At 38.9% G+C, this 26,651-nt stretch overlaps 1 protein-coding gene across 4 annotated transcripts in view; it reads right to left on the reverse strand.

The window, feature by feature from the left end:
- acsl6 (acyl-CoA synthetase long chain family member 6) overlaps positions 1 to 26,394 on the reverse strand; it is a 34,093-nt gene extending 7,699 nt beyond the window's left edge. The window contains exons 1-16 of one of the 4 annotated variants that reach the window (XM_053648876.1): positions 26,163 to 26,394; positions 19,280 to 19,500; positions 15,422 to 15,530; positions 13,990 to 14,054; positions 12,175 to 12,276; positions 11,948 to 12,047; positions 11,481 to 11,659; positions 8,937 to 8,969; positions 5,627 to 5,678; positions 4,763 to 4,836; positions 4,567 to 4,644; positions 3,526 to 3,660; positions 2,021 to 2,155; positions 1,732 to 1,827; positions 1,511 to 1,583; positions 20 to 108 (exon numbers count right to left, since the gene is read on the reverse strand). In XM_053648876.1, coding sequence (XP_053504851.1) covers positions 20 to 108; positions 1,511 to 1,583; positions 1,732 to 1,827; positions 2,021 to 2,155; positions 3,526 to 3,660; positions 4,567 to 4,644; positions 4,763 to 4,836; positions 5,627 to 5,678; positions 8,937 to 8,969; positions 11,481 to 11,659; positions 11,948 to 12,047; positions 12,175 to 12,276; positions 13,990 to 14,054; positions 15,422 to 15,530; positions 19,280 to 19,500; positions 26,163 to 26,208 — 1,587 coding nt within the window. In that variant the 5' untranslated portion in view covers positions 26,209 to 26,394. Of the gene's footprint in view, positions 1 to 19; positions 109 to 1,510; positions 1,584 to 1,731; positions 1,828 to 2,020; positions 2,156 to 3,525; positions 3,661 to 4,566; positions 4,645 to 4,762; positions 4,837 to 5,626; positions 5,679 to 8,936; positions 8,970 to 11,480; positions 11,660 to 11,947; positions 12,048 to 12,174; positions 12,277 to 13,989; positions 14,055 to 15,421; positions 15,531 to 19,279; positions 19,501 to 22,191; positions 22,214 to 23,319; positions 23,666 to 26,084; positions 26,136 to 26,162 lie in introns of those variants that run through there. The other 3 variants (XM_053648879.1, XM_053648877.1, XM_053648880.1) reach the window with 3 other exon arrangements.
- Positions 26,395 to 26,651: the final 257 nt, after the last annotated feature.

Raw genomic sequence — 26,651 nt, forward strand, 5'->3', positions numbered from 1 at the left:
TGCATGATATTATTTCTACCTCCCCCTTTCCTTTTGAGGTAAAGTAGTTCTTCTCTGGCACATCCACGAGTTTAATGAGGTTGCATGGTAGTGGTGCACCGACATGACCTACAAACAAAAGGGGAAAATAAATTATCATGCAGACAGGGTACTAAGCTACCATCATCTCTTCACGCAAAATTTAGTGATGTCATGTCACTGGCAGCTTCAGCCATGAACTTCAGTTCCTAAAATTTACTGCTACAGCACAGCATTCACTAATCTAACTCCATTTCCCAGCATCATAGACTACAAACTAAATCACATGATTCCATCACATACACATGCACACCAGAATTCATATTACAAAGCACATGTACCCAGTCACACGCATTTAAATAATCTGGACATACAGTTACTCATTGAGAAGTCTCACTCCTAGCCTGTTTTGATTCAGTGGTGGTATTCTGGTTACTGATATTTTCTGTTGTTACTCTGCCACTTGTTTTGCCTAATCTATGCTGATTGCTGATCACCTGACCTGTGCCTGTTTCTTGACCTTGAATTTTTTATTTGTTTTGGATTGTCTGATGGACTTTAAATAAAACAAAACATGCAACTGCACCACACTTCACTGTTTCTGTGGCAGGTGACTATGATTTTTTAAAATTGTTGTTATGCATGTATGGGTGAGCAGAGGCTTCATTTTATAAGGTTATAGCTTTAAGTACTTTTTAAGTAGTTTGGGCAGGTGTGGTGCAGGGAGATCCTTCCTGTACAAACCTATGTAGGTTTGTACAGGAAGTAAGTCTGGAATCACAAACAACTTGTTTCAGCTGTTCAGAATCAGTTCCTTCTTTTAGGAGTCAATAACCCCGTTTGTCCTGCACTTTGATTTTGAAACTTTGCAGATGTTTTTTACATTCACAAACAGCTCTATAACACACTACATAACAAAAACAAAAACCATAACAGGTGCACTTTAAGGCAGCGAGATTTGAAGAGCTGAGCAAGGGAAATATGTAAATGCTAAAAAATAAAGGGTCCAGGATTGAACCCTGGGGGACACCGCTGACTAACTGAACCCATTGCTGACCTGCATACACCCAGAGAGACAAACTGCCTGCGATCTGAGAGACCAGATCTAAACCAATTTAAAGCAGTTGTTGAGACACTAAAGACAGTTTCAAGATGGCTAAGTAAAAGAGTGATCAACAATGTCAAAAGCGGCACTGAGATCAAGAGGGACAAGGATAGAAACACAAGCCGAGTCAGAAGCTATTAACAAGTCATTAGTAACCTTAACTAAAGTGGTTTAAACTCTACTAAACTCTACTCTGTAATTGAGAAGTAACAGTGCAACATTCTAGGATTTTTTAAAGGAAATTAAGATGAGAGATAGCTATTAAAGTGATCCAAATCAGTGCACTAACACTGATAATTTTGGTTACTGGCGTTTCAGCAGCAATTTTAAATGGAGATAGAGTCTGCGGAGTGCTGTTATGTGACAATAAGAAAATACCAGGTTTACCTGAAGTCCAGTCTCCAGGGGTGGTGAATGTACAGCCGGCTGTGCACTCTGTCTGTCCATATGCTTCATAGACCTTTAAACATGCAAGTATGCACAATACATGAATATACAGATGCTCAGCGCTCAATGTACAGTTGGTAGACAAAATCAGAGAAAGTAAGTATCCAATTTTTTTAAAAATTATTTTTGTGCATATATACAGCATGTGTGAGTGTTCTCACCTGACAACCCAGAGCTGCTCTCAAGAAGCTGAGGACAGCAGGAGAGGTGGGAGCAGCACCTGTTATAACCATACGAAGCCTCCCACCTAAATTGGCCTGCAAAGCAGTTGCACTCTGATTAGTCCCCAATATATGTATTACTTCAAAATATCACACTCATATCTGCATACCCACTCAATCTCTTACGCCTGAATGTCCAAGCATGCATATTGGCTTAATTTAAGTTGTGGGATGGACACAAGCTATGGATATAAGGAAATGGGGCTTAGGCTCAGCCATGACAACACACCTGAATCTTTCTGAAGAAGATCTTGTCCCAAATGCTGTCACTGCGGATGATCCCACTGCTGACCTCTTCTCCTTTTTTCTTTGCAGCAAAATTAAGGAGCCAACGCTTCACAGGAGTATTGGCCTGAGTAAAGATCTGAACAACAATAACCAAGAAACTACCTTAATTGCCATGCTGCATATGTGTGCCGCCCCATACATTGAATAACATTATCTCAGAATGGTAAGTACACCATTATTAATTAGTGTGTAAAACATTTCCAATTTGTAGTTATATAATTTGCACAAGCATATTGATTTTAACATTGTCAGGAAATGTTTTTAGGACTTTGAGCCATGACTGACTGAGCTAACACTTGTTAGCTGATATTAGCCATGTTAATCAAAATCATGTAAGTATGCGTAGCTAATGTAATGTACAATCTGAAAATATACTAGTAAACAACAGTAAACATTTACACTTAACACCATATTTCTGAGTAAAAGAGTTGCTGCTGTCAGTGATGTTCATCTAGCACGAAGACCTGCAGTAAATTGCCCCTCTGAATGGTATGATGTGCACTCTTTTATGCTTTGCTTGTTTCGTTGGTGAAGTACATTTAAAAAAGGATCCTAGCTAAAATTTTGATACTACTTCAAGTGTTGGCTAAGGTCATACATTCAATAGTAAATTGTTGTGAAATTTAGTTTATGGTTTATGCAGTTACTTTATTCACTCACACTGATTTGCTAGCTATAGTATCAGTGTCATCAAAAATGAAAGAAATTTCCACTGAGGTTCTGTTAGAACAGTTTACAGCAGAATAAGACATGGCTTTGCTACACAGCTAGCACAACTGTCAACAGTGTAAGTGTTGTGCATGTTCATGAGGCTAGACTGTAATTTCTAGTTATTGATCAGTTTACCTCATCAAACATACCCATAATAATTATCAAATCAAGTAGTTTTATCCGAAGGAACAAATCGGGGGTGGATTCAAGGTCAACTGAACTTCACAGAACACTATTCCTTAAAATCATTTGTGTAAATGGAAATGAAAAAGTAATTTTGCCCCCCCCCCCCTTCACTTATGGTACATGGAAATAGAACTTTATGTTATAAAATTACAACAAACCAAATAGAAGATTACGTAAATAGAAGACAATTTGACTGTTTTCAAGCTTGAAATAGTCATTGACAGATAATTTTGCTAATTTGAAGCATTTATTTCTAGAACAAAACTACATTTATCTGCCTATAGAATAAGAAACTTTAAAGCTTGAAATTAGTTTTAATTAAATGTCTAGAAATAATTTGTATATCTGGGTCACAGTAATGTTTGTTAATATTTGATCTATGGTAAGAGGAAATAGTAGATCAAGTTGACTATATTCAAAATATTTTCACTTGCTAAAATGTGATTTTTTTTTTTACAGTCTTTGGTTTCAACACATGCATTCAAGTGCTATTGTGGCTTCTGATGTTATTGTGTGTTGTGTGTGTTGATTTGTTTCAGTATCTCTCACCTTATCATACATGCGGTTGAGGAGCCGAGGCACCACAGGGAAGACAGTGGGGCGCAGGGCCTTCATGTCGTCAGAAAGGAGACGGATATCGCCCTGAAAAAAGCCGATCCTGCCCCCATGACAATACACCACTGCCTAAAGACAAAAACATCTTACTACCCATGTGAGGAGCTTCCAATGACATAATTATTAATGTAATTAATTAATGGTATGCATACATACAAACATATACTAATCTTAAACTTTTAAACGTAAGGAAATATTGTGGATTCTTTAAAAAAGAAAAGTTGCAGGTTTTGTAAACAAAAACAAACAAACAGTTGAGCTTTTCAAAGTCATGTAGTGTCAGCAGCATTTATGAGATTTGGAAAATCATGTAGCGTAGTGTCTAGTAGGCATTAGTGTAGGTTTGAATTCAATTACTGTGATGCAGTCACGGGGGGTGTATATTTTACAGCAGGTTTAAGAACTGAAACTACCCATTTTATAGTTTGTATTTTATTTATTCTTTTTATGTATATGTGAAATTAAATAATATTTAAGGGTAACCTGCCTAATATATTGCACAATATTTAGTATTAAATAAATACATAACTGGTTCAGGGGGTTAAAATGAATTTGATTCATTTTAACATTTTTAAACATTTAAAAAATAATAATAATTTTAAAATCCCCTATCTGTGTCATAAATAATCATGAATAAGCTCAACAACCCACAAATAAGGGTAAGAATGATCTGTGGCTGGATCATCATGAAGTGATTTTGGGGTAGTTAAGGCAAAGTTCTATCATACTATATAATCAACCCAGCAATGAATTTGAGAAATTATTGAAATTGCGTTACATATAACTGAGCATTTGTGAGTGTAGAATTGATCAAATCAATAAAATGTAAAACAAAAATAAAACCCTCTCATCCTTTCTGAAAACACAACATGCACACACACACACGTTCAAACACACACACATTCAAGCACACACATTCAAGCACACACATGTTCAAGCACACACACATGCAGACATGCATACATGCAGTGTTACCTCAATGAGACGCTCAAACATATGTGCAAGGGGCAAGAAAGAAATGAGAACGTCTTCTTGATTCGGAAATATGACTTTCTGCATGACAGACAATTATTTCAGTTAAACAGAGTCACAATTTTTTTTAAGGGGTTCATGTAACTAAAGTCAATCAGAATATTATTTCGAATTCTATATGTATTCCATGAACACTTACATCTGTTGCTTTCAGAAAGCCAGAGACATCAGCAACAATGTTGCCATGTGTAAGCATCACACCCTTTGGATTTCCTAAAGAAAATAAACACACAGACATATTAACAAGTGACCTAAAGCATTATTTAGAAAGCTTGTAAACAAAGTGAAATCATGAAGAAAAATCAAGGTCAAAACACAGGCAATGGTCAGGCAACTGGAAAACAACATAGATGGGGCAAAACAAGAATAAAAACCAAGCAACTAGAAACAGGATCACTCCCAGAGAATCAAGAAAACAGAACGCAAGGTTTCGTAAATGTTGGTAGCAAGGACACAGAGCATATACTTCATGCCAAGCTTTGGGTTGTGAGTACTTAAATACTGTTGATTGGGTTCAGGTCATGTGTCATGCAGGGGCTAATGAGTAGTATAATTCCTAGCCATTTGGCACTATCATGACAGAACCTCCCCTTAATGCTTGACTCCCAAAGTGCTATATACAGTCATGAGGGGGTCAAAATGTCCCTCCAGTGATGGTGGCCTTTAGGCTCATGAATCTATAGTGATACACTTGTAATACTTGTAATAGTGATACACAGGTGCCCCTGATGGAACTTAAAAAACCTGCTGCATCCATTGGCAGGTGAAGTATTCTGTAGCAGGGGCAGCAGGGATGAATGCAAGTACTGGTACACAAAAGCTTTATTTAGAAAGCTTGTAAATAAATCTAAATCATGAGGCAAAATCAAGGTCAAAACATGGTCTATGATCAGGCAATTTGCAAACATCATAGACAGGGTAAAACAAGAATAAAAAAATGGCTAGGAGTTTCAGTGTAATTCAGACAGTGACTTGCACTTAGAGAGCATTAATCTCAGCTTACCTGTTGTGCCACTGGTGAAGCAGATTATTGAAAGGTCTTCTGAACGAGGTGGCTGTGTGAACAAACAGAAATGTGTCATTTAGTGGTAAACTGAGAATAAATGAAAGCTCAATTTAGTGTGTCTGTAAAAAGTTATTTAACATTAAGTGTTGTGTTTAACACATTGGCACCAGTAGTATTCTGTTTTACTGGTGAATTTGCAGAAGAAATGCCAGTAGAGCAGGAGCTGGCTTATACAAATATGACTCATTTTGATTAACTATAGCAAGCCATGACTGTTATTATGCTACTTTATATAATATAATAATAATCAAGAATATATAGAATTATATATAATAATTATTATTGTATAATAAATAATATAATAAATAATATAATTGAATATAAATCTAGATCATATAATCAGTCCATTCTAAATGACCCATATTTATTGAGAACATTCAATAATTTGAAATGTGAGTCATGGAATGAGGAAGCTTTACTCTTTAGATCTTATGCAACATGGACCAAGTCCCACTCATAAGCACAGGCATATCCTACGCTTGATTATTTCACATCTCATGGATATATAAGAGAACGTAAAATAGATGATGTTGCAATTTCGGATCACTTTTGTGTTTTTTAGCAAGTCAGCATGTACTAGAATTAAGTTTTAGTTTAAGTTTTATTAGTTTAAGTTTTATTTGACTAATCATTATCAGTTTGTAAACACTCCTCTATGCATACTAAAGTAAAGTTTGGTGTTCCACAAGGTTCTGTTCTGCTGTTTTCTCTACATATGCAACACCTGGGTAAAATTATTATTCAACATGGGATTAGCTTCCATTGGACACCATCTTAATGAATGGATAATGATGGACAATAATGATGGACACCAGCTTAATATAGTTGAGAAATGTGTACATTTACATTGTACACTGTATGTTGAGTAACTTCCTCCTACTTAATTCTGACAAGATAGAAATATGTCTAGTCAGCCCACAGGCAGCTAGATGTAAGCTTTCTGATTATGTAGTAACTGTGGATGGTCTTTCAGTTACATCATGTGAAGCAGTAAATATTTGTTGTAATTAATTGACTCCAGTCTCTCATTTGTAGCTCAAATAAATAATATGTCTAGGACAGTAAATTCATCACAGTAATACTGCTAAATAAATTAATGTCACTACAAGCAGAAAAACTAGTCCCTGCTTTTGTTACAGTTAGATTAGACTATTGTAACACATTGCTGTCTGGATGCTCCTGTAGGTACATAAACGAGCTCCAGTTAGTACAAGAATGCAGCACCCGTTGTCCTTACTAGAACCAAAAGATTTGATCACATCACCCCTCGACACTGCACTGGCTCCCAGTAAAATTTCAAGTTGATTATAAAATCCTACTAATGATCTATAAAGCACTGAATGGTCTTGCACCTCAACTTGCCTGCTTTGATCAGTTATGAAACAGCCTTCCAGTTAGTATTCAGAACTCAAACCAGGTCACAACCTTTTAAGTCTAGGCTGAAAACCTATTTGTTTAGTCAAGCCTTCAGTTAATTTAGCTCTCATCTTAGGCAAATATGCAGATCTGGAGGGTTCCTAAGTATAAATAATTTCTGTAAACTGGGATGTTTGGATGCTGTCTGGCTCAGCTAGTCCTGTCAGAGTCCCTACTTGCACTTTGTATACAATGTACTTCCTTTTAAACCACTACAGGACAAGAGCATACCTAATAATCAGTGTTCTCTCTCTCTTTCTCTCTCTCTCTCTCTCTCTCTCTGCCTGATCCATCTTGATGATTTACAATATTCTTCTGCACTCTACTTCTGGAATCTGACTACTCTCATGATTTCTTCCTCATGTTATCTCAGGGAGTTTTTGCTTGTTCCCTGGCCTGTGTTGGGTGGTGGGGTTATTCTGGCAGATGGGGGCATGGTCTAGCTGGAGTGGGAGTATGGGGAATGATGGATTTAACAAGCAATTTAGTGAGCCGAGCCTGTGTATTCATGTGTGGGTCAAGCCTGAGAAAAAGAGACAAATTAAGCTGTGGGAAAGCAAAGCCCCTGTTTTTTCCCTACTTTTCTTCTTTTTTTTTCACATGCAGTCTCGACCTGAGTCTGTTGAGTGGCCTTGTGAAGGCTGATTTAAGATTGCAAACCTAGACTAGATCTACTGTTCCAGGCCTTCTGTAATGAAGAAGACTCAGGGAAATAGTGAGGATCCATGTGCAGGATCACAATTTCCAGACAGCTTAGTCATAAGAATAACATCCAAAGGGTAATTTGAAGGCAAGTTTGTGGTCACAGCCAGAGATAGGTACAAAGAATATAAAATTATAAACTAGATAAGGGTAATCCAAAAATGATCAGAAAACTAGGCAAGATCATTCAGTGAAAAGGCAGTCAAGAACAAGCATAAACTGTATTCACATCCATATTACGGGTCCACGTGCTTTATATACAATACAGACAGGAAATGGAAAGAAGAAAAACGAGTAAGAGTCTCTGGAACTCAGGGAAGGTTTCCCTCTGGTGGTATGGTTTGAATTGTCTGTAACTGATGTGACAGGTATTCTCCTATTCTGTTTTTTATTCTCTTCTTTTATATTTGTCATGTCATTGTGGGTTTGCTCTGGGTCCTCTAGTTTCTTTGTAAGAAACTAGAGTTTCTTTGTAATCCCAAACTTTGTGGGCTCAGTGGTTAAGTCTCTGGGTTACTCTGCGATCAGAAGGTCAGGGGTTCAAACCCCAGCACTCTCAAGCTCCCATTGTTGAGCAAGGGGTGCTGAATTAGCATGCACTCTGACCTAACATATACTATAATGTACATGTGACAAATGCCATTATGTGGATTGTGTACTCTAAATTGAACAAGTGAATGTGTTGCCAGGATGTATCACCATCTCATGTTGCTGGGATAGGCCCCAGATTCACTGTGACTTATCTGACTAGGATAAAGCATTTACTGAACATGAAGGTTTATCTACTGGTGACAGCTGCAAAATATAACAAAGGGTTTAGATGATGTGTGACGTATTCATGCTAATGTATGTATTTGTGAAACGCTGATCATAGATTACCAGAATTATTATATTTTTTAAATCTCTGAGCAGTAAGGAATGACATGAATGCAACTGTTAACCAAATTGTTAGTCCCATTTGTTACCATCACTCGGACTGTTCAGTAATCATGAACAGGGGAAGTATGTCTCATGAAGAGACCTGGTTTTATACTACCATGTATGATTGAGAACATAACATGCAAACGCTAATGAGAATCTTAGACTGATGTAAACTGGTTGATAACACATTGATTGCATGGTTACTCACCATTGGTTTTCTGTAATGCTCTTGACCTAAGGCCTGCAGGTAAAAAAAAAAAAAATCATTAAATGAAATCATTAAACACACATGTATCAGGAGTCACAAGTTCAAGTTCAGTAACATGTTAAGCCTACAATCATTTATCATTTTATATATATATATATATATATAGAGAGAGAGAGAGAGAGAGAGAGAGAGAGAGAGTATCTCACAAAAGTGAGTACGCCCCTCACATTTGTGCAAATATTTGATTATATCTTTTCGTGTGACAACACTGAAGAAATGACACTGTGCTACAATGTAAAGTAGTGAGTGTACAGCTTGTGTAACAGTGTAAATTTGCTGTCCCCTCAAAACAACTCAACACACAGCCATTAATGTCTAAACCGCTGGCAACAAAAGTGAGTACACCCCTAAGTACACCCCTCTGATTCTTGAGGAGACCTGAGGACCTCAGGACCTGAGGGGCTGTGAAGACATTTTGCTCAGAGGGCCAGGACCGCCGGGGAGGGTCTGTTTTCTGGCGCTCCGGGAGTAGCACCCTTGAGTGGGGCTCTGTCATGATTTCCCCTCACACTAGCGCTGTAGCATGCAGCAAACTTCAAAGCATGAGCACACGCTTCCGGATTTCAGTGACATTGACTTTGTTTACTTTTGACACATGTGTTTTGTTATGGTTTATGTCCTTGTCCTTGTATTGTCATTGGTTGTTTCCCTTAAGTGTCTCATTGTATTCAGCTGTTTTGTGTTTCAACCCGATTACATTTGTTATTTAAACCCCTCGTGTGTCCATGTTCGGGGCAAAGTATTGTTTGCGTTTCCGTAACGTACCAAGCCTTTGATCCTTGTTCTTTTGCTTCATGGTTTTGATCCTGTTCTCATCCTCATTTCACGATTCGTGTCTTAGCCTAGTTTATCTTGTTTGCCGATCACCTGACCCATTGCCTGTTAAGCTCTTATCTGCACTTGCGTCCATTTAAACCTCCATTATGTTACACTAAACTTTTGTATCTTTTACCATCTAATATTGCATCTGGTTAGCATCTAGCCACAAGTGCAAAACAGCAAGTAGCATTATGTGTAATGTGACATGTGCAAATGGCATGATATAAACAGTGTATGTGAAACAAGAGGGGAGAAGAAAAAGAAGCAGAGGAAAAAAGAGACATGAGACATATGACTATGGTCAGTATATGACTAAAAGTATGAAAACACCTGCCCATCATACCCATGTGTGCTTGGTGAACCTCCCATTCCAAAACCATGGGCATTAATATGGAGTTGGTCCTCATTTTCTAATCTTTGCATTGGTATGTGGCTGCAGGAATTTGTCTCCATTCAGTTACAAAAAATTAGTCAGGCACTGATGTTGGGCGAGAAGGAATGAGGTACATTCTAATTCCGAAAGGTGTACAGTGGAGTTGAGATCAGTGCTCTGTGCAGGTCACTTGCTTCTACAAGAACCTTGCCTAAACATGACTTTATGGACCTCATGTTGTGCACAAAGGCATTATAAACAGGTTTGGGCTAGGCCCCTTAGTTCCAGTGAATGAAAATCTTAATGTTATGGCATACCAAGACATTCTAAAAAAAAAACAAAAAAAACGGGTTTTTCCAATTTTATCCCAGCCATTTTGGGAAATCACACATAAGGGTGTGATGGCCATACAGTGTACCCTGAACTATAATATGTTTCCTTTTTGCATGCATATCAACCAGAAGTGAAGTTTTGAAGTCTTGTTTCTGCAAAAAAGTGAAAAGAGAGAAAATTGCATTTGCACCACTCAACAGATCACCGTAAGCGCCTACATTGGTGGGAAAATAACAGCTGCTTTATTCAGTCAGTTATGTTCTACTGACTAAATTTCTTGCTTTTATTTCTTTTTAATAGATAATTTAAAATGTTAAAACTTTGCTCCGCTGTCAACTGTACAGATAGTGTAAGTGCTCTTTTCTCTGTTGATGTTTATGTGAACATGCAGGTGCATTGCAGACGTTTAGATAGGCAGTATCTGATCACAAACTGAATTCATTAGGCTCAAGACCATTTTGCTGTCATGCAACTCTCACAACAAATCAATAAAATTGTGAAAAAAACACAAATAGCAAGCAAGGTTTAACCACCACAGTTATTACTTGACAACTGTAGCGAAATGTATAACTAAATAGTTAGTAAAATATAAATTTCCTGACTGTTTTACTCTTTAATTAAAAAGTTTATAAGTTGCTTGAATACAGATCAATGCGCAAGACATGTTTTGACGTGCAAGAAATGTTTTAGCATATATTTGCAGTTGTTTTGTGCTTCCAGATAAGAATATTCAGAGCATCTGTATCAGTGGTATTTAGAACGTCAAGTCAAACATTTTTATTGAAAAAAGCAGTTTAAAAAAAGAAAACGTATGCTGACAATGATCCTTATTGTGAGTTTGTAAGAACAACCTTGGTTAAGAAGAATATTGTGTTTTCCAGATGAAATAATGGAGGATTATATAATTCCTCTATTATTATGTCTAAACTCTTTATTTGATTTGGCAAATCCTTCTATACCTCAACATCGTTCAGGGCCTGGATGTGAACACCACACTTTTTGCCCTGCTCCACAAGTTCTACATCGAATGGGTCCATGAGGATAACCGTCTTCAGGGTCAGCGTCTTCCGTCTCTCTACATTATCTAGAAGCAGCTTGGCCTTTTCAGGTTTATCACAGATCACTGTAGATATTTCTGCTACAATAATGACAAACAAAAGAAGAATATTTAAGCTCTTACTACATGTAGGAGTATATCAAAGCATCATTGCCCATTAGAAAATAATATTTACCCATTATCATCAGCTACAAACGTGTATACAAAAAAGATTATTATGGACTTAATTATTTAATTATCAATCAAGTTATTACTTCTAAACTTGCTTAACAATGACGCTTTTCTGATGAGTATATTCCTGTTTCTATTATTAGAGTGCAATTTCATTATTTAAGCAATAACAGACATAACAATAATAGCCAGTCTTACCAGTGTTGATTATGTATTGAACTGCATCAGTACCCAGTGTGTCATAAAGTGGTACCACCACCATGGAGTATGTGTAACAAGCCAGCTCTGAGATTATCCACTAACAACACAAGGAAAGTGATAAAGAGAGAGAGAGAGGAATGGGCATAGGTTCAATAAATGTGCTTAACAAATGCAGAAAACACTGTAAAACTGTGTTGTTCTCTTGTTGCCCTTTGACCTCTCACCTCTGGCCTGTTCTGGGCAAACACTCCAATAAACTGCTTGGAATTGGTCTGGCATCCCTGAGACAGTAAGCCTGAGCCCAGGTGCTCTGCCCGAGTCGTAACCTGTGCAAGTGACACAAATAAAAGTCAGTAATAAAAGAATTGCAAGTAATACCAAATCTATAATTGTCAGTAGAGCACACTGAAAGTGTGGTGGTTCCCATGAAATCCCAGGAAAACCCTTAACCTTCAACTGTTTAGTTATCTGTATGTTTTGACTGTATTATGGCTCATGTATGTTGCATTAGATAAATGTATCTGTCAAATAAACTAAAATAAACATAACACATGCATGGACACCACTGCTATCAGAAAATGTGAAAATCCCTTAAATTACATACGTAATAATAAGTAGTATGTAATCAGTAATAGAGAGAGGAATGGTAGGTCAAAACGGTCAATCAAACGTATCGTGATAGGTGTATGTTAAAGCTCATCATCAAACAAACTTATCAAGGTTAAAGATGAATAATGATAGGTCTGTTCCTACACATAAATAACTCCAATCTGTTGTGCTAACATACACATAGACATAAATATGATTAAATAATAAGGTCAGCAAGAATATTATATCTAGGTTAATAATTAATAATTATAGTACAGTTTCCACATACACGTGTACATTAAACCCAATATGATTACCATACACATACAAGTTTTCCACCCAAAAATATGAACCCCCCCCCCCCCACACACACACACACACCCAGAGAGAGAGAGAAGAAACTCCCTGACCAATCAGAACAAAGAAATCTAAAAATGCTCCACACTCCATCCCAGTAGGTGGCGGATTATACACCATAAACTGGTTTGCGAACTGCCATAAACAATGAAGAAGAAGAACATCACTCCCACCCTCCCCATTTTTCCTCTTCAAATATTTTACTTCTCTGTATGTGGAATACTGTTGATTCTTTGGGTGATATTTACTATACGACATTTATTTTCATTCTACACAGTATCCCAACTTTTTTGGAATTGGGGTTGTAAGTGAAAGACTGATCTCCAGTTATCTGAAGCATTTGGTTGCAGTTACTGTATTGCTGCTAAAGGTGGCACAACCAGATTTTAAGATTAAGGGGGCAAAGTTTTTCACATGTCGCTGTACCAAGTCGCTCCAAATTTGCATAAAGTTAAACTTTTCTCAACTTTCAAAGTTGCTGGACACGCCCACATCGAGTCGCCAATGGTTGCTGGTGCTCATGTGACTGGAAGTCTCCAGCTCTCACTGAAAATGAATGGTCTCCGGTCGCTTTGTTACTGCGAGTTTCTGTATGTGTGAACGCACCTTGAGTTGGGATAATAAAGGGTTACATAAATGGAGAGGCACGGCTGATAGGCAGTTACACGGTGTTGAGGGAGCCAGTCAGCATGCGGTCACAGTTTCATGGCTGAACTAGGCATTTATGTGTGAGTATTTTTGCACATATCACACACTGTTATTGGGGAATTTCTCCACTACTGTTGTATGTAAAGCCCAAAGTAATATATAGTTTTCATCATATCTGCACATCTTTGATGGTCTTTCTGCTTGATGCTTTCACACACCAAGATATAGAATACTCTGTGTAGGGGAAATGGATCTGCTTATACAGGTAGCACCAAAAATGTACCAACAATGTAGGTACTGCACTGTAAATGTAAAAATTTCTAATTTTGAATTTAATTAAAAGGTAAAGATTAAATAAGTTAAAATTTGAAAGAATAAATTTAGCCTAGGCTAACCTAAGTGGGTTGCTGCAGCCCTGATTTTAGCTGTACCTTTTCCACACTTACCTCTCGATAAGAAAGCCATTTGTATGGTTGATTGGGGAGACGAGAACCTAAGCACGGTCCATTACCTGAGGAGACAACAGGACACACCTGAGTTATGTCAAACAAATTACTAAATCAAATTACCAACAGTTCTGCTTGATAGTATGGCATGTTTGCACCTCTTAATCTTTATCAGGGTATCTGCAGGTTTCAGCACTTCAAACTGAATACTTGTTAATACCATATTCAAGACATTTCCAAAATATTTTAAGACCCGCACGTCACTTCAGTCATGCTACATGATACATGATTTTGCTTGTATCTTTCTCATTTGTAAGTTGCTTTGGATAAAAGCGTCTGCTAAGTGAATAAATGTAAATGATACAGCAGATATAATGGATTGTGTTCATGCATATACATCTATTTCTGTGTTTAAGTAAACTGTAGCAGGGTAAACTTCTATAGAGGTGTATGGGAGACCAGAGCAAATATCCTTTTGCATTACCATTTGCTCCAACAGTGAAAGAAAAAATAATCCAGTATTTCTTTTCCATGAGAGGAAAAAAATATAGAGAGATGGATTATGGCAGTCAGAAGAGAAAATGATGTCAAATTTACCATCACTCACTCAGCAGCTATATTAGCAGGTCTACATGCACAGTCTGCCAGTGAAGTAAAAAAAAAAAAAGGATTTGTAACTATTGGTGCTGAGGGAGAGTACACTTGCAATCCAAAGCAGTGTCGAAATTAATTCCATATTCTCAAAGTCATTTTAACTATTATATAATTTTTGTATAAGCAGACAGAGGGGTTTTAATAGGGGAATTTACCAAGGCAATAAGAGATGCCAGTCTAGAAAATATAGCTTTGCATCTAACCAAGCCAGGGATACCGAATGGGAACAATACTGCAGCCAATACTGTATAATCCTAAAATTGGCTGCCCAATAATAAAATCTAAAATTGGGCCAAGCCATGTCCCCCAATTCTTTGGGATTTTTGTAGAAGCTGTCTACATAGTCTCAGGGTTCTTTTTTTTACTCCAGATAATTTCCAGAATGAGAGAGTCAAGTTTATGAAAAAACAGTCTGGGGTAAAAATATGTGTTCGTCACAGAGTCATGTCAGCTTCGGATTCTGCGTCCAACTTCTTGAAGCACACATTCAAATAAGAAGGGAAATTGGGAAGAATACTCTTCTTTAATAGAATTCTGTGAACTGGAATTTAACACCATTTAAAAATTTTCTGTCCCATCCATTGACTATTAATGACATTTAATTTATCGGAGTTCAAATTGGTATCACCATAAATTACTTGAAATATATAACAGAAAAATATTGCTTATAATATAAAATGTGCTTTCAAACATACCTTGTTCTCCTTTAAGTGATTTACTGTACTTACCACTGATCTACGGAATTCTACAATCAAAAGAGTCTAAATATTGTACACACCAGTTATACGCAGTCCCCTCTGGAACGCCTCATATAAGGTTTTGGTGTCTTCATAGTAGCGTGTGAACAGGTTGGGATTGTCAACCAACATTGATTTATGGCCACCTCCCTGAAACAGAAACAAAGTTGTACAAAATGCATTTTTTTAAATGACCTTTTGTTAATACATAATGACTGAAACACATTTTGGACATTATACACCCAAAAATACATTTCAATTCAATTGTATTTGTATAGCACTTTCAACAATGGACCTTGTCACAAAGCAGCTTTACAGAAATAAATACATACAGGATATAAAATTTAAATGGATGAATTTGTCCCTAATGAGCAAGCCAGAGAGAACAGTGGCAAGGCAAATCTGCCTGAGATGATATGAGGAAGCAGACTCAATCTGGGTGACAATGGAGAGTGCCTAGTGGATAAATCCCTTCTATAACTGCACTACATGGTCAAATAGTGCAGCTGTGTAACCTGGAAATTCATCACAGTTTTCACATGAAGTTTGCTGAACTTATCCACTGCTCACTGATGTAGACCTGAGTGCAAAATGGCGTAAGCCCTACATGGAATCCCGGTTTGTTGTGCCTGCCGGTGACTAGCAACCAACTTCCTGTTTACACTTGTATGTGCATGTCCAGTTTAAAACACTGTTTTAAAACAAAAGCACACTAGTGTAAACAGGGTCTTGGGGAAGCTTTGCCTGTGGAGACTGCATTTGTTGTTAAAAATGATAAACCTGAAAACATGAAGACCAGACAGCTGTCTATGGGAGAAAAGCAACCCTCAACTGAGAAAAGAGGGAAAATTGATCAGAGCCATTGCACAAGCATTGGGAATAGTCAATACAACGGAATGTCCTGAAAAATAAAATTACCACTAGTGTACTAAACCAGACATCAAACAGGTCAGCCAGGGAAAACAAGAGCTGTTGATGACAGTAACATTGTGAGAGCAGTGAAGAAAAACCCAAACCACTCATCAGCAGTAAGAACCGGAAGGCCAGATTGGAATTCATGAAGAAATATACAGATGAGCCACAAAGGATCTGGAACCAAGATTAACCTCTACAAAAGTGATGGAAACACCAAAGTGTGGAGAAAGAAAGAATGTGCTCATAATCCAAAAATACGAGCTCATTGGTCAAGCGCAGTGGAGGTAGTGTCATGGCTTGGATTTGCATGCTTCTGGAATGGGCTCCCTAATCTTTATTGATGATGTATGTACTCATGTACTCATGATGGTAGCAGTAGAATGAATTCAGAAGTCTACAAAAATATTTTGTCTGCCAATTTACAGAGTGTGGAGGCGTTGGCGTGTGAGAGCGCCGGTTTGTGAATGGAGGGCAGAGCCAGAGAAGGTGAGTGGTAAGGAATGCACACCTGTGGGGAATTCTCTTAATGATTGTTCTGTGTTGCAGTGAGATGAGGCAAGGATAAGAGGGAGAGAGACACGTGCCTCGAGCGAGAGAGAGAAACACCAGCACGGAGCTGTGTGTGTGTGTGTGTGTGTAAGTAAAAGAGAACGCTAGAAAATCTCTGACTCACTTTGATGCACTTTAGTGTCCAATTCACATTGTTCCCTAATCTCAGAGCAAAGGAGGAAATCATCTATATAATTCATGAGAGTGCTGCCACCTGTTGGCTGAAATGATTCCTAGTTTCTCTGTAGCTCATGAGAGAAAAAAGTTAGAGAATTACAGAAACCCTGTATAACACACCACTGATTGTGTTTGTTCTTAAATGTAAAAGCAAACCAATATTGGCTGTCCTTGTGCACAGGAATACTGAAAATGCATTTGACAAATAGATTACAGAGAAAAAGATGGAGTTAGGGGGCATTTTTAACAAAATATTAGAGGGATTTGGAACAATTTGAGGAGATAGATGTTCAGGAGAATTTACTCCCCTTAAGTCTTTTACAGGACACCAGGAAAGGTTGGATTTTTGAACCGCAAGAAGTGAGCTGTTCACTGCACTAGTTTCACAGGAGCAATTGCACCCTTGTCAATTAAAGAAGTGACAAAGTCATCCAATCCCTGTTCTACATCTGAAGAAAGAGATTATTGGGCTCTGAAAGGTCGGAAGAATTAGCATGGTTAGCATTTTTCATACAACCAAACCCATACTGTGATTTAGCACATAAAAACTCAGGTTACATCCTTAAGCAAAAATGTTCAATTCTCTAGCTGTGATCCTTTAGGGATCACAGAGGGGATAATTAAGGCTGAGGTCACTGAGCTTGGAGGCTAGCATGTGTTGGGACTATGGTATTGAAGAGTGAGCTGTAGTCTATAAACAGCAGCCTCACATAGTTCCCTTTGTTGTCCGTGTGGGTGAGAGCAGTGTGAAGGATGTGAGAAATCACATCCTCAGTAGGCCTAATTGGAGCACTAGGCAAACTGGAGTGGTCTATGGTGTCAGGGATGGAGGAGCAGATGGAGTTTTTGAAAAGCCTCTCAAAAACCTTAATGATAAGCAATGTTAAGACTACAAGAGGGCTTTTTTTCTTTTTGCATAGGAATAACAACAGATTTTTTTGAAGCAGGTGGGACACTCATTGAAGATGGAAGTGAACAAACCAGCTAGCTGATCAGCACAAGATCTCAGTACATGGCCGGAAATGCCTTCAGGGTCGGCCGCTTTTCTGATGTTCACACATTTCAGAGCCCTTCACACCGCGTCCTCTGAGGGGTGAACACGCACTTATCGCTAACAGAGCTGCTTCTAATGCACTAGTTAATGATTAATGAGTCTTTATTAATCACATATACATTAGAGCACAGTTAAATTCTTTTCTTCTCATACCCCAACATGTTAGGAAGTTGGGGTCAGAGTGCAGGGTCAGCCATGATACAGCACCCCCTGGAGCAGAGAGGGTTAAGGGCCTTGCTCAAGGGCCCAACAGTGGCAGCTTGGCAGTGCTGGGGCTTGAACCCCCAACCTTCTGATCAGTAACCCAGACCCTTAACCGCTAAGCCACCACTGCCCAGTGCTAGCACGGTTAGCCTCAAAGCTTTCATAGAAAGTATTTAACTCATTGGCCAAAGAAGAGTAAATGGTCTGCACTTATATAGTGCTTTTTAACTTTAGTGGTCTACAAAGCGTTTTACACTGTTTCTCATTACCCTTTCACATACACACTCACATGCAAAGGCTAGCCTGCCATCGGGAACAACTTGGGGTTCGGTGTCTTGCTCAAGGACACTTCGGCATGTGGGCCGTGAATTGGACCGCCAACCCTACAATTACTGGACAATCCGCTCTACCACCTGAGCCTAAGAGCCAGCTCTCACCGTGGCATTGGATTTGTGTCCGAAGGCACTGTCATTGAGCTAGAAATGAGACTCCACCTGTTCCCCATACCAGAGTTTAGTGGCTTTCACTGTGCATTGGAGAATGTAGCACGCCGCTTTGTACTCACTCATATCCCCCAATATGAGCCCTGCATTGTACGTGGCTATGCGCGCATTCACCGCAGCTCGGATAGTTTTTACCACCCATGGTTACTGGTTTGAAACAGCTTTACCAGTGTCAAGATGTTTGTGTCACACATGGTCATATGGTGTTTTATGTAAATTTATGGTTTGAATTTACATTGGGTGGCTGTGGCTCCGGTGGTAGAGCGGGTTGTCCACTAATCGTAGGATGGGCCTTAATTAATAGAACACTGCAGAGTGGTGTATGTAGAATAATAGGTAATTTGATCTGCAATTTTCTCAGGGGAGGAGGGAGAAACACTGACATGGCTAATCCAACTGGAAATAAAAGTAGGAAACCCCAGGAAATTGTGGGTTTACCTAAGTCCCTATTTAAATTAAGCCTGTACGAATAGGGTTTTATAATCAAGTATAAATACCTCAACTTCTTCAGACTGGTGGCGAAGGTCACATGGGGGCATGAGGGCACGCGGGCGTGTTGCCAGCCAGTAGGCCAACATGGCAGTCAGAGCACCAAGCCCAAACAGTGCAGCGGTGGGCGTTGAACAGATCAGATGAAACAGCTTTTCCAATTTAGCTAGCCACAGGCTAATCACCAGCTCCTGCACCTGCATCCTCTCAATCAGCGTAGTGCTCAGCTCTGAGAGGAGAGGGAAAGAAAGAGAAGCAAAAAAAACATTGAAATAGGCCTACAGGACCTAGACATACATTTCATTCTGGATGTCTTAACCTAGCACAATTATGCTATGTGGAATGGAGAGCAGATCACAAGGGGACAGTGAAAATACAGGTCAGAATGGAAAGAGCAATGTGACTGATACATCCCAGACAATAAAAGGTTAGCAGTTTTCCTGAGGAATCATGCTAGTTTTGAACTGACTAGCCACACTGATGAGGCATGTAATGGGTTGATTTTTATTGTCCTTGGCTTGATCTCACTCCAGACTGGACTTCTTACTAGTTAAGCTACTTTCATCTAGCCTCCACTGTTGTCTTAGTTCCAAACAGTGGTGGCAGGTGGACTCTGGAACTGCCAGTCTCAGTCAGAAAGCTGACTTCATCTGTGAGACCTGGATCACTCCAGAACATTACTATGTATACTTTATTTTGACCCTTCTTTTTCTTACACCACATGTGCAGCCTTCCCCTCCTCTTTCTTTAACACTTTCCTTAAGTTCTACAGAAGTGATCCTGCAGATTATATAGTCTAGCAAACCACCTGTTCACTGGAATCCCTCCCTTCCAGAATGCTCCAGACCATCTCACAAGGCTTCCTACCCTTCATCTCTTTCATCGTAAATGATTCCATAACTTCTCTCCATGTACTGAATGCCTTCAAGACAGCAAGGGTAATTCCAGTCCTGAAGAACCCCCTCTAGATACGTCAGACATCTGGTATAACTATTCTTCCTAAGATTCTTGAACATGCTGTGCAGTTTTCTCTCTACCTTACTGTCAGTCACAAGATTCTCCTATCTATCCTATTGAGCCCCCTCCCCACAAAACCCCAAAAAACCCAGAAGAGGCTTCTCCATGGTCAGAGGAACACCTTTCTTAGGAAGGTGGAGAACTTTGGCAATAGTGGCTCCTAATAGGGAAGAGCTGGGACTGAAGGTAAGTCTAAAAAGTGCAGCCCAATTGACCCCAGTACCCTGTGGGGACCACCGCTCATCATCCCAGAGAGCACAGGTTGCCAGGTTGCAGGAGGCAGAATTTTCTGATGTATTTTTGCCTCTACTCAGTAGCACTGACTCCATAGAATACCACATAGAGACTCTCCAGGTATGGTTGTATGCAGCGGCCCATACTGGCTCCATGAACACAAGAAAAATGTGGTTCATGATAAACTCAAGGGTATGCACGACATGGGAGTCCCACAGTGAGACAGTGGTGGTCTTGATGCCCAAGTAATCAGAATAACAAAGTAATGGCTAGTGATTATTTTACTAAATCATACTGTACATATTCTAATAACAATGCAGAAAAAGCATACACTTACCCATGATAAAAGAGAAAAAGCACACAGGTGATAAATGTCCTCACTCAGAATCAGCTCAGACACGCCATAAAAAGCAGAAATTGGTTTTAAAAATCAAAGCACCTAAAAGTGCAAACTCAACAGGTCTCGAGAAGTCTGAGGCAAAAATAAGCGGATTGGAAAGAATCTAAAAAAACCCAGAGAGGACATCTCCCAGACATCAGATGGAATGGTACTTTAGGCAAACCAGGGGTGTTTCAACTGTATAAAAAGGGAGCCCCGTTTCAGGGGACTTTCAGATCACTCTGGGACGTCCCTCTGTGCAGATATCATGTGGTGAGCAGCAATAAACCCTTGCTATTTCCTACTCAGGCTCACTGTGTTTTTGTCATCCTCAAACTGATGTAAGTACTTGATGATATAACTTAGCTGTGTTTAACTTTTTGGAAAATTAGAGACAACAATGCTCCATCAGTTACGCATGGCAAGCTTTTATTTGACACTGGATTTAACTAAGGGATATTGGCAGATTCCCAGTATCTCATGAAAAAACATCCTTATCCACTCCATTTGGGTTACACCAGTTTGTCACCCCAGCACCATTTGAATGACACATGGACAGAATCCTCCACCAGCACAATGCACATGCCACTGTGTACTTTGATGACATAATCATTTATAGTAATAATTGGCAGCAGCATTTGCAACACCTGAGAGTTGTTCTGAGATCCTTGAGATGGGTGGGACTCACAATGAACTCAAAGAAGTGTGCATCTGGGTGGGTGGAAGTGCAATATCTGGGGTTCCACTTGGGTCATGGACAGGTTTGGATAAGATAGCAGTGACTGCGGCCTGCCCAAGTCCCAAGACCTTAAAGGGGGTGAAGCAGTTCCTGAGGCTGGCTGGCTACTATAGATAGTTTGTACCTAATTTTTTGGACATTACCAGCCCACTGACTGACTTCACTAAAAAGGGGCATCAGATCCATTCCACTGGATGGAGCCATGTGAGCGGGCTTTCTGCCAGGTAAAAGCAGTTTTGTGCGGGGGCCTGCTGTTATATTCACCTGACTTTTCTCTCCTTTTTGTTCTGCAGACTGACACATTGGACACAGGGCTGGGGGCCGTTTTGTGCCAGATGGTGGAGAGAAAGGAGAGGCCCATGCTATACATCAGCCAGAAGCTGATAGTGATAGAGAGTGGGCTGTCATCACTTTCAGGGGGAGGGGCTAAAAGCTGGATGGCTCCCCGGCCTGAGTTGGGCGGTGAGGGTATGTGGCAGCAGAGGCATGGTTGGTTCTGTGGACGGAGGGGAGGTAGTTTAAACCAGCAGGTAGCACGTGATAATTCTCACCTGCATGTAATTAGTGAAAGTTGATTTGTTTGTGTCTCTTTGTGCTTTCATTTGCCTCCCGTAGAAGCCAGAGTGAGATTGAGACAGAGGGCCAACCAGCACAGAGATATGTGTGTTTATAATTAAAAATGCTGAAAAGCAAAAGTAAAGTTGCAAATAAAGCCATTTTGAGTGACTCCAAGAATGTCTCCCACTTCCTCATTCTCTAACCACGATAAGTGTCACAACAAGCTTTACTAAATAGTGCGTTCGCTAGCTGTGTGAATACTTTCTTTTTGCCCTGTGATCTTTATTTCTGATCATTTGCATGAGAGTAAAAATACCCCTTGGAATCTCAGTACAGATACACATGTGTAACACTATAGAAAAACAGCATATCATACAGATCATCAAACGTTGACAACGAAACAGCAGTCAAAGATAGCAATACCTGAAAACTTTTGTGAGCAACCATATGCAAAGCAAACATACTGTATGTGAAATCATTGCTTAATTGTTTAACAAGGCCTGTCAGGTTGAGCCTGTTTTTTACGTGGTAAGATTAATGAAAAGGCAGTATCTATGTGTAGGATATTGATTTAGTATTTAGATATATAGATCCATCTGAATCTTTTTTTTTTGCTATTTATTTATTGTACATTATTTAAAATTAGTTATTGCAATTGAAAAAAAAATTTAATCAGTCAATTATGAAAAAAAGACTAGTCAGTTCTAAAAATATGACTTTGTTGCAGTTCTACCTCTGACCCACCCACTCTCTCCATCTGCAATGTGTCATCAGCAATTAGGCTGTTCTACCTTGGTGATTATTGCCTACTAGATGAGACTGCCGAGTCATATGAGTAAATTTTTGTTGTAGTCTAGTGTCTATTCTCTTTGTCACAGCATGCAGATTTATACATTCTATAGGAATATACTGATTTGCTCATACAGATCTGTACTCTAACAACAGTCTCTTTCAAATAGTAAAATTCAGCTTCTAAGCAAACGTCTTCAGTATTACTGCAACATTTTTTTTTCATAATTACATGCTAACATCTGAAAGCACACACTGTTCCATTAATCACTGTAGAAACCTGCATCAAGATGCAAACAATTACATTTATGATTTAAACAGCAATTACTTACAGAACTGGAGACAGATGGAGTGTACGCATATGTGCCTTTCATTTAGCAAACCTATGACAACCTGCTATCTTTGAAAGATTAAAGCTGATAAGGAGTGCTGAGTGGCGGAAAGAGGGATAACACCAAACGCAAAATTAACCCAGCCTTGCTGGCCACCGTATCACACCACACTCAGCAGATACGGTTCTCATCCCCCTCCCCCACTATAATCTGTTCTGCTCTCTCTATCCTTGGCTATATGATATACTGGTCTTACCTTACAAAGCACATCAAGATTGCACTTTCATTAACATACTCAGATATCAGATATGTAAACAAACAGAACAATAGTGGAACAACATTTGAAGTAAGGGCAATTTATCACTCCACCCTAGACTTACTAGAAATTATTTGATGAGTCATTAATTTGTTAATTTGTAAACCATTGGCTTGAAACTGTTAAAACAGTTCCTAAAATGTTCACAAATATAGAAAACTTTCCCATAGAATTTTTTTTTCATGCCACATAAACCCTTACAAGATTCACATGCTTGTTTACAGTTCTAGAATACTGATCAATTTTACCAGGTTTCTTTGAATGAGTCTACAAGCAATTGTGGTGGGACCATGAGCAATCAAGCACTGGGCATGGTGACTTTGTGCAGATTCTGCCCTCTGCAGAATACAGATACTTTAACACTTAGGGTGGGTTGCACCAATAAGGATTAAATTAAGCACAGTTTAGAGCTAATCTAGGATTTATTGATCTGGGTTTTATTTTAAATCGAGTTGTGTTGCAACTTAATTTTAAACACAGATTAACAAATCAGGGATTAGAATTCTAACCTGCGATTAAAACCTCCATCTACGATTAATTTTCTCCATCATGATGGATTCGCCATTGACAACATTGCGGCAGTGCACGTGGATTTCATAAACGTGGAAATATATGAATTCTCCAGTGTAACTAAACAGCAACAATGTAACTCTTTCACTTCCACTTGCGTGACTACAAAGGGATCATGAACTTTAAACTTTGAATGAATAAAAAATTCAACTGCCGTTATTAACCGCTCATACACATAAACAATACAGGCTGAGAAAATGAAAAAAATAAAATACAAAAATTTAAAATCTGAGTTTTAAGTGATGGAGCAACAAGATTATAGTTAATCCAGGTTTATTGTGAAATTAAATCCAGGATTAAAGTGATGGTTAAATGTAAGCCTGCTTATTTCAAATAAGGTTTAAAGTTTGGTGCAACAGAATTATTAGATAAACCTTGATTTAATCTAGATTAAAGCTTAATCCTTATTTTTGTGTCTAAACAATTCAAACTAAAGTACAATACCCTGCCAGATAAATTACAGGGTTTCAACCACTTAATTATTAAGGATGGGTCAAGTTCTCTGTCTCTAGTTCTACCTGGCTTGTTGCATAATTGATAGAGTGAAGTACCATCAGAGGTGGGTAGTAATGTGTTACATTTACTTCGTTACATTTACTTGAGTAAATGTTTGTTTTTTTGGGGTGTGTGAGAGATTTTGTGTTGAAAATGACAGGTTCTGTGTTAGTCACAGGACTGGGACATGCTGCTTCATCTTGAACCCATGTTTTAGAACATACAGACTTTCAAGGAGAGATTCCGGATTGTCCCATCATTTTAATCAGATCCGAAGTAACTAGTAACTTGATACATAAGTAGTCTTCCATCCATCCATCCATCCATCTTCTATACTACTTATCCTTTTCAGGGTCACAGGGAAACCTGGAGGCTATCCCAGGGAGCATCGGGCACAAGGCAGGGTACACCCTGGACAGGGTGCCAATCCATCAGGGCACAATCACATACACACTCACACACCCATTCATACACGACGGACACTTTGGACATGCCAATCAGCCTTAAGTAGTCTTCTTATTGGATAATTTTTTTAGTAATTATTAACATTATTACTTTTACTGTTACTTGAGTAATTATTTTTATAAGTAGTTTTACTTATACCTGAGTAAAATTTTGGCTTCTCTACCCACCTCTGAGTACCAGATAGAGAATGTGTGTGTGTGTGTGTGTGTGTGTGTGTGTGTGTGTGTGTGTGTGTGTGTGAATAAGACCTAACACTCGAAAATTTTCAAATTACGATCATCGAAACCGGTTGCTCAAACGGCTCCTAACGACGAGGTTGCATTGTGGTGTGGGTTTTTCAGAACCATAGTGTGGACAGCTCCCGTCAAATCAGACCCAACCTCACAGGTTCGCGATATAAACGGCAGCTCCACACGAGTGTCGTATGTTGTATTCCACAATTCACAATTCACAGCACATGGGCATGGATTCTATCAAGTCGTAACCTTTCATCATGTGAGAATAAATGAATGGCGGTCAGATAGGCTATAGCCTACAGCGCTGTACGCATGTTATCCTATGCCGCTTTACACGGGCCTTACAATAAGCCGCACTATATTAAAAGCTTTAGTGGACGTCTCCCTAATATCTACTCTAACTATATATGAACTAATGTGTGAATGATTTTTATCGATTTCATTTCCATCCATACATTTGCGTAACGTTATTCTGTATTATTTATGGCCTCACCGCATCGCCGCATATCCTATGCGTCTCAACCTTTCCAAGTAACGCAGTTGCTCTTATTGTGTCCTTCCGCAATGTTCCAACTCCAAAGCTCGCGAAATAATAGATTTCAGATTGCTAATATCTAGTATGGAATGAATTGCTGCAGTATTACTTCGCGTCTGTCATTACTAAAATGAACATGGTTTCTAACCTTGTGAATATACGGTTAACCCAAGGTCGTCATCCAATACACCGTTACACCCATTTCCAATTCAGATATTTAACTTACCTAGTATGATCCAGAGGGAGCCTGCCATTAGAGCGAAGGCGAACATTGCGTCATTGAGAGCTCGGTCTCAGCAGCATGCCGACTGTATTACAAGTCCTAGCTGCTAACTGTGAGATTATACGGGACAATAAAGTAAGGCTGGGGCTCTCACCAGTGGCAGTAGTCTACTGTTACGTTGATAGGGGAAGGTTGAAAGGGAGACCTCGAAATGTGCACTTTCAAGTGAATATTTGACATTGGGTTAATATAAAAAAAATCGATGATTAAGACAATAGGCAATATTGATTCATTTGTAAGGTTTAGACGAGGTTGTTTTCAGGCAAGTAATTCAGGCAGTGAATATCACGATTATGTGAGAACAACAGTGTTAATTCATCAAGTTAAATCCTCCCTATATGCTAGTTTTTGTCAGGAAAGGTCTGCACACCTTACCACTTTCTTGCTAGTAGTTTTGTATAATTACATTAATAAACATTTGAATTAAACGAT

This window comes from Ictalurus furcatus, chromosome 18, assembly GCF_023375685.1.
Source record: "Ictalurus furcatus strain D&B chromosome 18, Billie_1.0, whole genome shotgun sequence".
Lineage (NCBI taxonomy): Eukaryota > Metazoa > Chordata > Actinopteri > Siluriformes > Ictaluridae > Ictalurus > Ictalurus furcatus.